This window comes from Rhinoderma darwinii, chromosome 3 (genome assembly GCF_050947455.1).
Source record: "Rhinoderma darwinii isolate aRhiDar2 chromosome 3, aRhiDar2.hap1, whole genome shotgun sequence".
In the NCBI taxonomy this organism is placed as follows: domain Eukaryota; kingdom Metazoa; phylum Chordata; class Amphibia; order Anura; family Rhinodermatidae; genus Rhinoderma; species Rhinoderma darwinii.
The window spans coordinates 25536193-25548904 of NC_134689.1; the positions used below are offsets into that span (position 1 = coordinate 25536193).

Sequence of the window (12712 nt, forward strand, 5' to 3'; positions counted from 1 at the left end):
GACTAGTGGAGTGGGGCTCTCTCCATTCTGTTGTATGGGAGTTAGGGTATGTTCACACGTGCACGTCCGTTACGGCTGAAATTACGGCAAAAACAGCTCCTGAATTTCAGACGTAATGGCATGTGCAGGCGTTTTTCGCAGCGTCCATTACGGACATATTTGAGGCTGTTTTTCTATGGAGTCAATGGAAAACTGCTCCAATTACGTCCCAAGAAGGGACATGCACTTCTTTGACGCGGGCATCTTTTTTAAAAAATGACCGTCTGCACAGTACATCGTAAGACCCATTCAAATGAATGGGCAGATGTGTGCCGACGCTTTCAAGCAGTATTTTCGACCGTAATTCCAGGTGTAAAACGGCTGAATTACGTCCGTAAATAGTGCGTGTGAACATACCCTTACAGAAACGGTCAAGCAGTGCTTGAGTGCGCAGCTCCCTTTTCCCTAGTCCCAGCCTAAAATCGGTGGCTACCGCTCCAAGTGAAACGGGGGTCCATTGAAGGGGGTTTGACCCCCATTCTCGATTATAGGTGTGGGTCCCAGAGCTTCGACCCGTATTTGTCAAGACGTTTATATCCACTTTGACAGTGCCTTTTTGTTAGAAGCCCCTCTTCCCTCCCTGAAAAGCAGCAATTGTTCATCTCCTCTGCAGCACCCCCACAGGGAAAATAAAGCATTACAGAGTTCACATTGACATCAATGGGCTGTCCATCTAATGCATGGATGTGCTGGGTCCTCCATAGCAAGAAAGACTCCTTGTAGCTGCTCTACTCTCACTCTCTGGCTAATAGCTGAGGGGCCTAAACAGCAGACCCCCCCCCCCCCCCCCAATTAAGGCACTCTGCACACAGCCATAGCCGTAATCCCGGTCCGTGATTGCAGCTACAGCCGGCCGCGGACAGTCACCCACATTTGCGGGCCATTCTCCCATTATAAAGTAAGGAAGCACGTTCCGTAAAATAAAAAAATAGGACGTCCTATTTTTTGAGGATGCTTTCTACGGCCCGGACACCTTCCTGTAAGTGTCCGTGGGCAATAGAAATGAATGTGTCCATATTTTTATCCGCAATTACAGTCCTTAATTGCGGATCAAATTTACGGGCGTGAGCATGGAGCCTAACTCATTTTGGATGTACAAAATTTTGAATATATAGCACAGTGTTTGTGGTCGAGCGCCATTGAGCTTAGGTGGAATTCCCCTGTACATTAGATATCCTTTCATGGAAGTTTCCTAAGGATACCTTGTGCATTCATCCTCCGTGTAATCTGGCACAAAGTCGTTAGAGTGACCTCAGATTAAAATGTATTTCCTTCTAATTCCAACACTTTGTCATCTCTAATGGTTTGATATGTCGACCCTTTTAAAAATAGACAAAGCAGCAAAATTGGGAATTCCCAGCTTCCTCTTGCCTCTGTTCTGTTATCTGTGATCCGTGACAGCCTACCACTAATTTGTCTTCTTGGTACTGACGGCAGGAGACAGACATTAATAATCGTGTCATATGATTTACCGTGTGTTTATTACTTTTTACACTTTTGGCTTTCATCAGTCTGTTGGTTTATATGATCACAGGGGAGAATCCCACCTAAAAAAAGACCTGTAGAAGTGAAACTTTTGTCGTCTTCTTACGATGTGCCGATTCTATTACTTTACTCTTGAATAGGGGAATCTACAGTGATTAAACGTACTTGCCTTAGAGGAAAAATAAAAATTAAAATTTTAGGTTTCTCTATGAAAAGTTGTCAGTAAGTGTCCCAAATGTGTGTGTATAAAACTTTTGGGAAATTTTCTCATGCACTAGAGACAATATTTGAGTAGTAACAGAGAATTAAAGGGAACCTGTCACCTGGCCAGATGCATTTACATCAAATCACGTTACAGATGCCCCGGTAAATAACGCTTAATTGGGGGATGCACTTGCATCTCCTGAAGTATCCATTAGGGGACTGGAAAATATCTTTCTGTTAATACCCCTGTATCTGTGCCTCCTCTTAGCTCAGACCCAGACAAAGAGATAAGGTCTAAGAGCCAGTTCCAAAAGTTAGGAGCCAGCAATGATATGCTATAGGGCTGCACTGTAACGGAGATTGTGCAAGCCTGGCCTTACACATCACTTGAGATTTTGCCCCCCCCCCCCCAGTAGTCAGAACAGAGTTTCCCTTAGTAGTTTCAGCAGTTCCCCTGCCACCTAGTAGTAAAAATTGGGCCTCCCTCCCCTCAAGTAGTAAAATATTGTGTGCCACGCTTTCCCCTCCACTTCCATAGTCGTCAGAGAAGACCTTCCACTTCCTCAGTAGGCATAGGCACCTCCTTGCTACACACTTGCCCAGTAGTCACAGCAGTGTCGCCCTACACCCTACCTCAGCGTGCACTAACAGCAAGCTACTGTGACCGCTTTTGCTAGGAGAGATGGAGCTTGATGCGGTCAGTGACAATATCCCACTCCATGTAATGGACAAGGAACTGACTTGGTGGAACTCTGGCATACAATGGTGTCGCTCCGATGAAAGTCACTGTTTTTTTTCAGTACAACCCATTCTGCTAATCTTTGTCATGGGAGAAGGTTTCCACTTATTCGAGATGTGTTCACATATTCTGGCCAGGTACATGTTCGATTTTAGATTCTGCATTGTAGTTTAAGATCTAATATCAATGTAGATTCCTATGGAAAGCAATGCAGACTGTTTCCCCTTTAAGCAGACTATTTGTAGCACGTGTGAACAGTTTGTTGGCAAATACTGAATAAAATAGTTATTCTGTAAGTTGCACAGAATTGACCTGTGATGGGAAGGAGAATAGATAGAAGACTGTGTTCATTTAGCCTACAGCTAGATTCTCTAAAAAAAAAATAACAAAAAAATTCTGATTTCAGTTAGGAAATACCCTTTTTTTTAAAACTTTGCACATGGGGGGGGGGGGGGTTCAATAATAAATTCAGTGTAAGATAACAATTACATCAAATAAAAAAAAAAAGGCCAAATTAAAACGTATGAGAATCCGCACAGATTCCTATTTTTTCAGGGTCTACTTGGTTTTCAAAGGGGACATACAAGGTCAGAAACACATGGCTGCCTTATTCCAGAAACAGTGCCACATCTGTCCACTGTCTGGTATTGCAGCACAGCCTCAACCACGTCAATGTAAGGCCGGACTCACACGAGCATGTTCGGTCTGTGATATACAGACCGTATGTCAGCAGTATTTCCCGGACCGAACACCATGCAGGGAGCCGGGCTCCTAGTATCATAGTTATGTACGACGCTAGGAGTCCCTGCCTCGCTGCTGAAAACATGATTACAGTACGGGACAGTTTTTCCGCAGCGAGGCAGGGACTCCTAGCGTCGTACATAACTATGATGCTAGGAGCCCGGCTCCCTGCAGTGTGTTCGGTCCGGGAAATACTGCCGACATACTCACGGACTGAACATGCTCGTGTGAATCCGGCCTAATGGGGCTGTAATGTAATCTAAGATGTAATACCGGGGACAACCCACAGACAGGTGTGGAGCCGTTTCTGGAAGAAAGCAGCCGCATTTTTCTAATTCTGTAAAAATTTATTTTAAAAGCTGCATATCTGCTATATAACTTATTGGTGCTATATAAATGAATAAAATATGTTCGCTATTGATCTTTGGCATCTAAAAGGTACATTTTGATTTGTGAATGATTTGATAGACTGTTGCCCAACGTTGTATGCAGGGCACTATTTATCATATTTATGCTTTGCTGGTATGGAGATAAATCCTGTTTCTTCTCTTCTCTCCTCTAGATATGTAAGATTACCATTTGTCCAATGTGTAGCTGATTAATGGAAGCCAGAAGTCCCTACAGAATATATGATCCAGGTGGCAGTGCCCCCGTAACCTTTCATCCACAGCTGGAACGCATGGAGGGAATCCCAAGTCTTGGTAAAGTATTACTTTTCTGTCTCATGGTCACTATTCCAGGGGTTTTCATCCAGTTTTCTCAGAGTCTTGAATGGCAATACGTTCTGGGTCCTTATTGTTCAACTGCATTTTTAGGGGCCCTGAAAAAATGGGGATAGACCAGAAGCTTTCCCGGTAAAAGCAGCTGAATTCGGTTTTTAACCTGCACTATTACACGCACCATTACGGAGTCAATGCCAATAAACCTTTAGTTGGCCGTAAACATGACATTTGTCCGACACCAATTCTTCCTGACTCCATCTTAAATGTAATATTGCTAAACATACTTATTTTTTTTTTTTCTAAATGGGACGAGGGCAATACGCCGATGGCAACATCTTTTCTCCCGAGGGATCAGAGGGTCCAGCATGTTGAAATCCAGCCTGCCCAATTCTTCTTTCTGCCGACATCTGCCATTGGGGGGCCTTTATAAACACTAGATCGTCGACCGATCCAGCTGAGTTTTATTTAATGTATATTGCCAGATTGAGTCTCCGGTAAAAAAAAACCCTTTAAATATTAGTCATGTCCTAAACATTGAAAACATCTTCGCTCAATTATCATGTAGGTATGAGACCTCTCTAGAATTTTTGAGAAGCATAATGCACTGCTTCATACTTCTCTAGCCTGGTCAGGTCCCCCATCCAGACACGGGCAATGGTTTTCCTCTTTTGTGTTGCATGGGGGATGGGGGGGTGACCACTATTCTGCAACAGAAACTGGTGGTCTTTTTTTTTTTTCTCCATTTTCTCATGGTCATCACCCAGGATTTGCCAAAACTCGTGGTTGTGAGAATGTTTTTATAGTTCTATATTAGTAGGGGGAAGCAAAATTTTGGAAAATCCTTGGGCAATACTAAACAAAGAAACTTTTTGGAAATAAATTGATTCTTACATGCAGGATCAACTAAAGGTGTATCAGTGTCCATAGGTGACGGGGTCACAGTGGCCGCTTTGTGTATCTCACTCTTGACTTGACAAGAACCTGATTTACCAGATCAGCATGGGCCCCACAAGCCCAGCGGGCCTTGGCATCTGCTCAGGTTTAACTGGTGATGCTACTGACCCTACTTGCATGCGAACCCACGACCATTGGAGCTCCATATACTATATAAATCTTATAAACGTATAAGCATACTGCTAATAGAAGTGACTCGTAACTGAGATAAACATACAATAGATCACATTGATGGCCTTGGTGACTGTGCTAGGCTGTGCTCATATCATACTTGAACACTTCTTTCAGGATATGCCCAGCCCATATGCCAAAGGTATCCATAGGGCCCTTTTGACACGATTTTTGCCAAAAAAAGTATCCTTTCTTTAAAAATATATTTTGAGGAGTTCTGTTGCAGTGATCGGTGGGGCCCCAGTGATCAGACTTTTATCACCGATCCTGAGGGTAGGTGATAAATGTTGATCTTGAGACAACCCCTTTAAGGATTCATCCAAAGATGCCCCCCCCCCTTGAAGTATAATTCTATCCAGAGCCCCCTTCCTAGTATGATCCCCTACAAGTATAATCCCGTCCAGTACCCCTCTCCCAGTGTAATGCCACCCAGAACCCCCCTCTGCAAGTATGATCCCATACAGAGCCCCCCCCTGCCGTTTAATCACATAGAGACCCCATCCCAGTATAATTACATATAGAGCCCCCTGCAGTATAATCCCATGAAGCCGCAGTATAAAAACATAAAGCCAGCCCCCTCTTGTAGTATAATGACAGATCTAGTTCCCCCTGCAGTATCCTGACACAGAGACCCCCACAGCAGTATAATGACACAGAGCCAGCCCACCCTGCAGTATATGGGGCAGGAGATAATTAATTTATTTTTCTTAATGCTATAGAGCGTCCACGACGGCAGGTAAAACAGTAGAGCCAGAAGAACGTGTTTAACGCGCCGGGCGGCCCGAAGCATGTTCTAGGGGATTGGCGCATCCTGCTCCGGTCAATACTCCTCTGACGTGATGTGAACAGAGCCTCACATGACAATGGGAAATTTTGCTACGTAAAATCTACATTTTTAAATATTTGGTTTGAAAACACTTCGATGGAATGAAAGGAAAACTAAAAGGAGGCAACCAATCTTGGCTTAATCCAAAACCGGTGTGATTATCCTGACTTTCCAACTTCCCTTCCCCTTTCAACTGGGTTTATTTTTTTTAAGGTATTACTTCTATTTACAATAAAAAATACCCTTCCATTCTTCCTTTGAAGCCTCCATAATAGTTTCCGAATAATTAATATGTTACGAAGTTGTCATGTGATTTTCGTAAACCATAAAAACGGATGTGTCGGGATGCTACTCCCCTGCTAGGCTTGTATTAGTAATATAATGTTACAGTGGGGTTCCTATACTCAACGCAGCTCTAGCGAACAGTGGTGGGTCATAATGAGGGACCCCCATTACCAGGCTACCACCGTAGTGCCCTAAATTAACATATATAAAGAAGCTGTACCAAGTGACTAACCCTTGATGTTTGGATTGGTGGGGGTCCGAGCACTGAGACCCCCACCAATCGCTAGAACCAAGCAGCTGAAGTGCTCGTGTGAGCGCTCAGCCACTTCGTGTCTGTTCGGCTTTTTCCGGAAAGCCGATGTATCGGAGTACGGGCTCATAGACTTTCTATTTAGTCCATACACGATACATTTATTTCCGGAAAAAGCCGAACAGACACGAAGCAGGTGAGCGCTCACACGACCACTTCAGCTGCTTCGTTGTAGAAATTGGTGGGGGTCTTAGTGCTCGGACCCCCACCAATCCAAACTTCTGACATGTCACTGTAACGAGTCCCGTCAAGGGATCCGTGGAAAGATAGGACATGTCCTATCTTTCCTCGGATCAGAGAATCATGTCTGTTTTCACGCACCCGATTCACCCGCTAAAGTGAATGCGTCCGTGAAGACTATCGGGTGCCACGCGGATTCCATTAAAAAACGGCACATCGGTCGTGTGCAACTGGCATTAGTTTATGGTCTAGGAATGAGACTGATCATATATACGGCATCTGTAAGGAGTATTATAAATCATGATGTGGACTATTATACAGCACATTTGGCTTCCAAGTATAATTCGCTTTACTAGAAAAAGAAATCCCTCGTAAATGATGGAACAGATTGTCCTGATCTGTCATACATAATCCACGTTGGTTTCCTTTCTCCTCCTCTACTTTCTCTTTCCATTCCCTTCGTTGTCTACTTATAACCCACCTCTCGCCTGCTGCTTTTTCAGCGCTCTCATTCTGACACTCTCTCGTTCTTGCCTCAGGTGAACTGCTGGAAGAGTCACAGAACGTGGCCCACAATCTCCGCCAGAAAGCTGAGGCTCTAATAAAGGACACCCGGGATCTTCAGTCCTCCTTAACGGACCCCAAAGCTTCATTCAATGAAACGATGAACTCTGGTAAGTCTCCAAATGTGTATATAGCACTCTGCATCTACTTCATTGAAATTCCCTTATTCTGGCATCCAATAATCCAGAATTGGAATAATCCGGCACTTGTTTACTGTTTTGCCGTTCAGGAGACGGGAAAGCTGGGTGACAACCTCTTTGGGAGCTGCTAGGTCACCTTGTTTTCCTAGAAACTGATATAACTGAGAAAGTAATGGATAGAATTAAAAATAGATAGAAATAGTTTTACATTAGAGGGATTCGGGTAATTATTTAGCATTAATTTTTTTATTTTATTTTTTTTAAATTGCGGGGAAACGCCTGTTTAATGAAAGCCGTCGTTGTATATCTAGTTCAGGCTTTTTATTTCTGGGTCTTCTATTATTAGAAGAATATGGGATATTATATAGGGTAGCACTGGACGTTCCGTGAAGGGTTTGTTTTGGGGCTCCGTCTTTCCTAGTTTCGTCCCTACAGGAATTGTCGCTCCGTTGAGATAAAGACTGATGTGGAATTCAAGATATTGCTTTTCCATCAAGTTTGTATTTCTTTTTGGGGGCCAGAATAGTGTAACCAGCTGGGTTTTTATATCCAGTAAAAAGAATGCAAACCTAAGGGCCCCATTATAGGTCAGCCAATGGGATGCATCAATAATGTCGATTTCTTTGTCCCTGTCACGTTAAAGGGAATACGCATTGAAGAGACTGAATCCATTCCAATATAGATAGATTCAGCTTTTACGTGGCCTTCAGTGCAGCTTACCCAGGATATAAACGCAGGTGGGGTATAGACGTCGCCTGTATAAATACATTCTCCGTTTTCTAGACGTTACAGGGAGCTGCGGTGGGAGAATTGATTTATACAGATGATGGGGCACCATGGTCTTCTGATATGTCATAGATACATGTGAGAAGATGACATTGGTGCGTCTGATATCGGACCACTCGAGATTTCCAGGATGAAAGGGCTTTATAGAACACCAAATCCCCTTTGGCCCTCTTCAGAGATTTCGGTTACTGAAAATCAGACATGACCATCTTGGCAAAGGGCCATTCAATGATCATACGAATTCTCACCGCTGATCATTTCCCCGTGTAAACAGGGCAGTGATCAGCCGATCAATGAGACAGCGCTTGCTCGTCGGCTGATTTAATATTTTATGCTGCTTTGAAAATCATCATTGTCGGTATCATCTCTCCCCATGTATACAGGGGATGTGCTGCCGACATTATGTAAACTGTATGGAAAACCGAATAATCGTGTTAACGATTATTCGTCCTCATACAGTATAGATACTAAATCTACCCCATAGTGCTCGGCACTCGGCTTTTGACTAGATTACGGACTAGAAGAAAAATTTTACTTGTTGCCCACAACAACCAATCAGCACTCAGCATTCATTTTTTAAACTGGATTGGAAAAATGAAAGCTGTGCTATGATTGGGTACTATGGACGACCAGGAGCTTTCCATGGCTCCTTAATGGCAGATCTGCCTAGCTATGCACTATAAATCCCCCACTCCTGCATACCTAAGCAGACGCACCATTGAGGAGTCTAGGAAAGCTGAGTGTCAAACACACACTGGAACAACGAATTGAGGCAATATTGTTTGTCACCCATTTTTCCCCCTTTTTTTTTTTTTTTTTCCATGGAAGGGAATTTTTTGCGTAAGACCACAGTCCAATATATAGAACTGGTGTTAGGGGTAAGTAATAAACTGTAAGACGAAGACACCGTTGTAATTATTTAACCCCTTAACGACCAATGACGTTACTGTACGTCTTTTGTTAGTGGGGGGGAGGGCAGTAGTATGGCGCGGGCTCAGGAGCTGTGTACTGTAGCTGAAGCCTCGCTCTAATGGCCAAGATCGGAGTTGTCACTCAGATGTCGCCACCAATAGCTGCCACAGCATCTAAGCCGTTAGAAAGGGGGGCCCTCTATGTCACTCCATTCGCCCCCCCCCCCCCTTTGCGATGGTTGTTTTGGGAGCCTAATGAGCAGCCTCGGGGCCAGCCACAGGGCTTAATAGGATTCGGTAAAAATAACAATATTACAGCATTATGTAGGTATTGCAGAGTATTGTACCAGCAATCTAACAATCGCTTGTTTAAAAAGGCGTTATCCGACGGCAGCAAAATGAAAAAAAAAAAACACCAAACCACTAGAACAGTGATATACTGTAATCGGAAAATAAATATCTAAATATATATAATGTGTGTTCATACCATTCGCTCCATATCGCTGCTCACACGTTGTAAGTCTTCCTGATTCTAGGCGGGACTCCACGCTGTTCTTCTGATCTTTTCCTACATGTCCCATGATGCTTTGCATACGCAGATTTGATAGGGGAGTCACTAAGTCAATTAGACCCTGCACAGGGGCAATGTTATATTGATTCAGGGGCTGCGTAGGAAATGGTTGTCATCAGCCCCAGCCCCTTGCAGTCACATGTTGAATGATGCGCCGACACCGAGTGGAGTAGAAAGAACTTCAAGGTCAGGTGTAGCGGTGTCGGCGCGTCCTCAAGAATAAGAAAACTACAGAGTAAACGGATCACGTGACCGCTGTAGCGATTGGCGTTATGCAAATATCCAAAAGCAAGTATATTGAGAAAAGTATTTATATGTAGTATATGTGTCTGGATAACCCCTTTAAAAAATAATATATATATATTACGTTGAAAAAAAACGGTCATGATTGCAGTTTTTTGGTCACTTTATCCCCCCCCCCCCCAAAAAAAAAATTAAATACATAAAAGATGATCAAAAAGTTGTACCAGAAAACGGTACCAATAAAAAATACAGCTCGCTCTGCAAAAAAGAGGCTCTCGCATCGCTTCATTGACGGAAACAAAAAAGGTTATGGGTCTCAGAACATGATGACGCAAAACAGTTTTGCGTTTTTTTTAAATAGATTTTTCTTTGTATATCATAAAAACAAACCTGTGAATTTGGTGTCATCGTAATATTGACCCGCAGAATAAAGTTAAGTTGTTGTTTTTACTCCACGGTGTAAGTCGTAAAAACGAAGGCCAAAAAACAATGGAGGAATCACAGATTATTTTTTTTTCAATTTCACCCCATAAATAATTTTTTTTGCAGTTTCGCAGTACATTATATGGTACTTTTTAGGCATTTAAGTCATCCAGGAAATAACAAGCCCTCATATGGCTATGTCGACAGAAAAATAAAAAAGTTATGACTCTTGGGATGCGGGGAGGGAAAAACGAAAACACAAAAAATAGACTGGTCCTTAAAGGGGTTGTCCCACAAAACACATGTATCCCCTATCCACAGGATAGAGGATACATGTGTGATCGCTAGGGCTCCGACCGCTAATGAGAACGTGGGACCGAAAGTCCTCTGAAGTGCTCCATGAGAAGCTTGGGACTTCCGGTGTCTGTGTCCGGCTTGTGTGTCCGGCAGCGCCATAGAAATTAATAGAGCGATGGCCGCGCTTCTGCGCATGCGTGACCGTTGCTCCATTCATTTAGACAACATGATTTATTTAGCGTTTCTTTATTTAGGCTGTTTGTGTATTTACGTGTGTATTTCCTTTTCGTTTCAGTACAGGGAAAAGCAGAAGACTTCTTGCATGTTGAGATGTCCGACGTGAAGGACGCAGAATCTGATGTTTACTCCATGGTAGCCCCTAAAAACCCAGCCAGTGTAAGTAGATAGAAGTGCAGTGTTGTTCTTGTAGTGTGAAGTTTGATTTCACCTGGAGTAGCCCTTTAAATCGCAACGCTACTACTGTATATGATCAAGTTCATAGATGCTCACGTAGCCACATTCATCCTTGCATTCATAGCCCTGTAGACATTCTATAATAGATAATGTATAGAGACAGAAAGGAGTCTAAATAAAATATTCTCTTTTAGGGAACCTCTTCAGAATTTGACATCCTGGACCCCAGTGAGAAAAGAAAAATTCTTGAATCCAGGCAGTCCGTGAGTAATTGCTACCGTTAAACCAGTGGATTTTCTTGGGTGATATTTCTTTCTAGTAATCTAGTTTTCAATTCTGTGCTGTTTAATGGGTTGGAGATCTGGGGCTTCCCAACCTTGGAGAACCCCTGAAAATTTTTTTTTATCTTGGGGAACCCCTACCAAATATTTTTTTTTTTTTCAAAGTAATAAAAAAAGGCTAAAAGCAAGTAATATGCAAGTACTTCTAGGTCACTGTACTAAAAAAAAACAAAAAAACAGCAGGATTAATTCAGACCTTAGACCTCAGAACCAAGCAGAATTTAGACCCCCCCCCCCCCAGATTTCAATGTGCTTCCTATTGTGACAGCCCCCCTCCCCTTCCTCACACCGCAGACCTGCAGCTGATCTTAAAGGGGTATTCCCAGAATGGCAAATAATCACCTATCCACCGTATAGGTGACAAGTGTCTGATCGCTGGGACCCCATAATCACTAAAACAAGGTCCAAAACCTCCGTGCCGCACAGCCCCATTGAGAGGAACCTTCAGAAGAGCCGCAGTTGAACATTCGCCCTGTCGCCCCATCTAATGTCTATAAGACTGATGGAAACAACCGAGTATATCGCTCAGCTTTTTTCGTCAGTCCCATAGACATTGAATGGAGCGGCAGAGCCCGTGCTCTTTCTCTGTTCCAATCAACACCTCCTCACTGCGGGGGTGCAGTGTGGAAGAACGGGGGTTTGAGAACCCTGTTCTATTGATCAGTGGGGGTCCCAGCGATCAGACACTTATCACCTATTCTGTAGATAGGGGATAATTGTTCATTTTGGGAAAACACCTTAACGTTAGCGGTCACTTTTCCGGCAGTAAAATGGAGCGGTATCGGTGAGCGCAGGACGGTTCTGGAGCTGGAGGAATCTCCTTTTGGACCGCAACGAGTGGGGGAGGAGGAGGCTAACCTCCTGGCAGCAAAGATGCCGATTTCTACTTACGCTGGACAGCCTAATGCAAACCGGCACTAAACATTCAGTACGCAGGACCCCAGATGGGAAAGACTGTCCTAGATGTTTCTGGCCACCAGCATGACTTTGCCGTGCACTTGGCATCCTCAAAGACCAGATTTAATTTCTTCTATCCAATATTCTCTGTGAACTAAAGTTTTTCTCCTATCCAAGATAAGTCTTGAGAAATGTCCTTTTGTAGTTCTGTGCTAGTTAGCCAGTTCCTAGGCGCTTAAAGGGTATGTCCACCTTTGCAACCAATTTATTTTTTCTATGTTCCGATGAAGCTAAAATAATAAATCAAGCAGCTTTGCAAGTAGTCTTAATTAAAAATCTATCGTTTTGTGTCTACAGCACTTATACAGATCTATATGTCTCTATGGTAACAGACATCAAACAAACCCTGTGTAGTCAGATCCAGCAGCCACACTCCCTTCTGTCTGTCCCCTACTTCTAACGAATGTAC

General features: G+C 43.4%; 1 protein-coding gene across 1 annotated transcript in view; it reads left to right on the forward strand.

The window, feature by feature from the left end:
* Positions 1 to 12712, forward strand: part of TNIP1 (TNFAIP3 interacting protein 1) — a 58165-nt gene that overhangs the window by 11553 nt on the left and 33900 nt on the right. The window contains exons 2-5 of the mRNA XM_075856148.1: positions 3771 to 3909; positions 7196 to 7330; positions 10887 to 10987; positions 11200 to 11268. Coding sequence (XP_075712263.1) covers positions 3810 to 3909; positions 7196 to 7330; positions 10887 to 10987; positions 11200 to 11268 — 405 coding nt within the window. The 5' untranslated portion in view covers positions 3771 to 3809. The remainder of the gene's footprint in view (positions 1 to 3770; positions 3910 to 7195; positions 7331 to 10886; positions 10988 to 11199; positions 11269 to 12712) is intronic.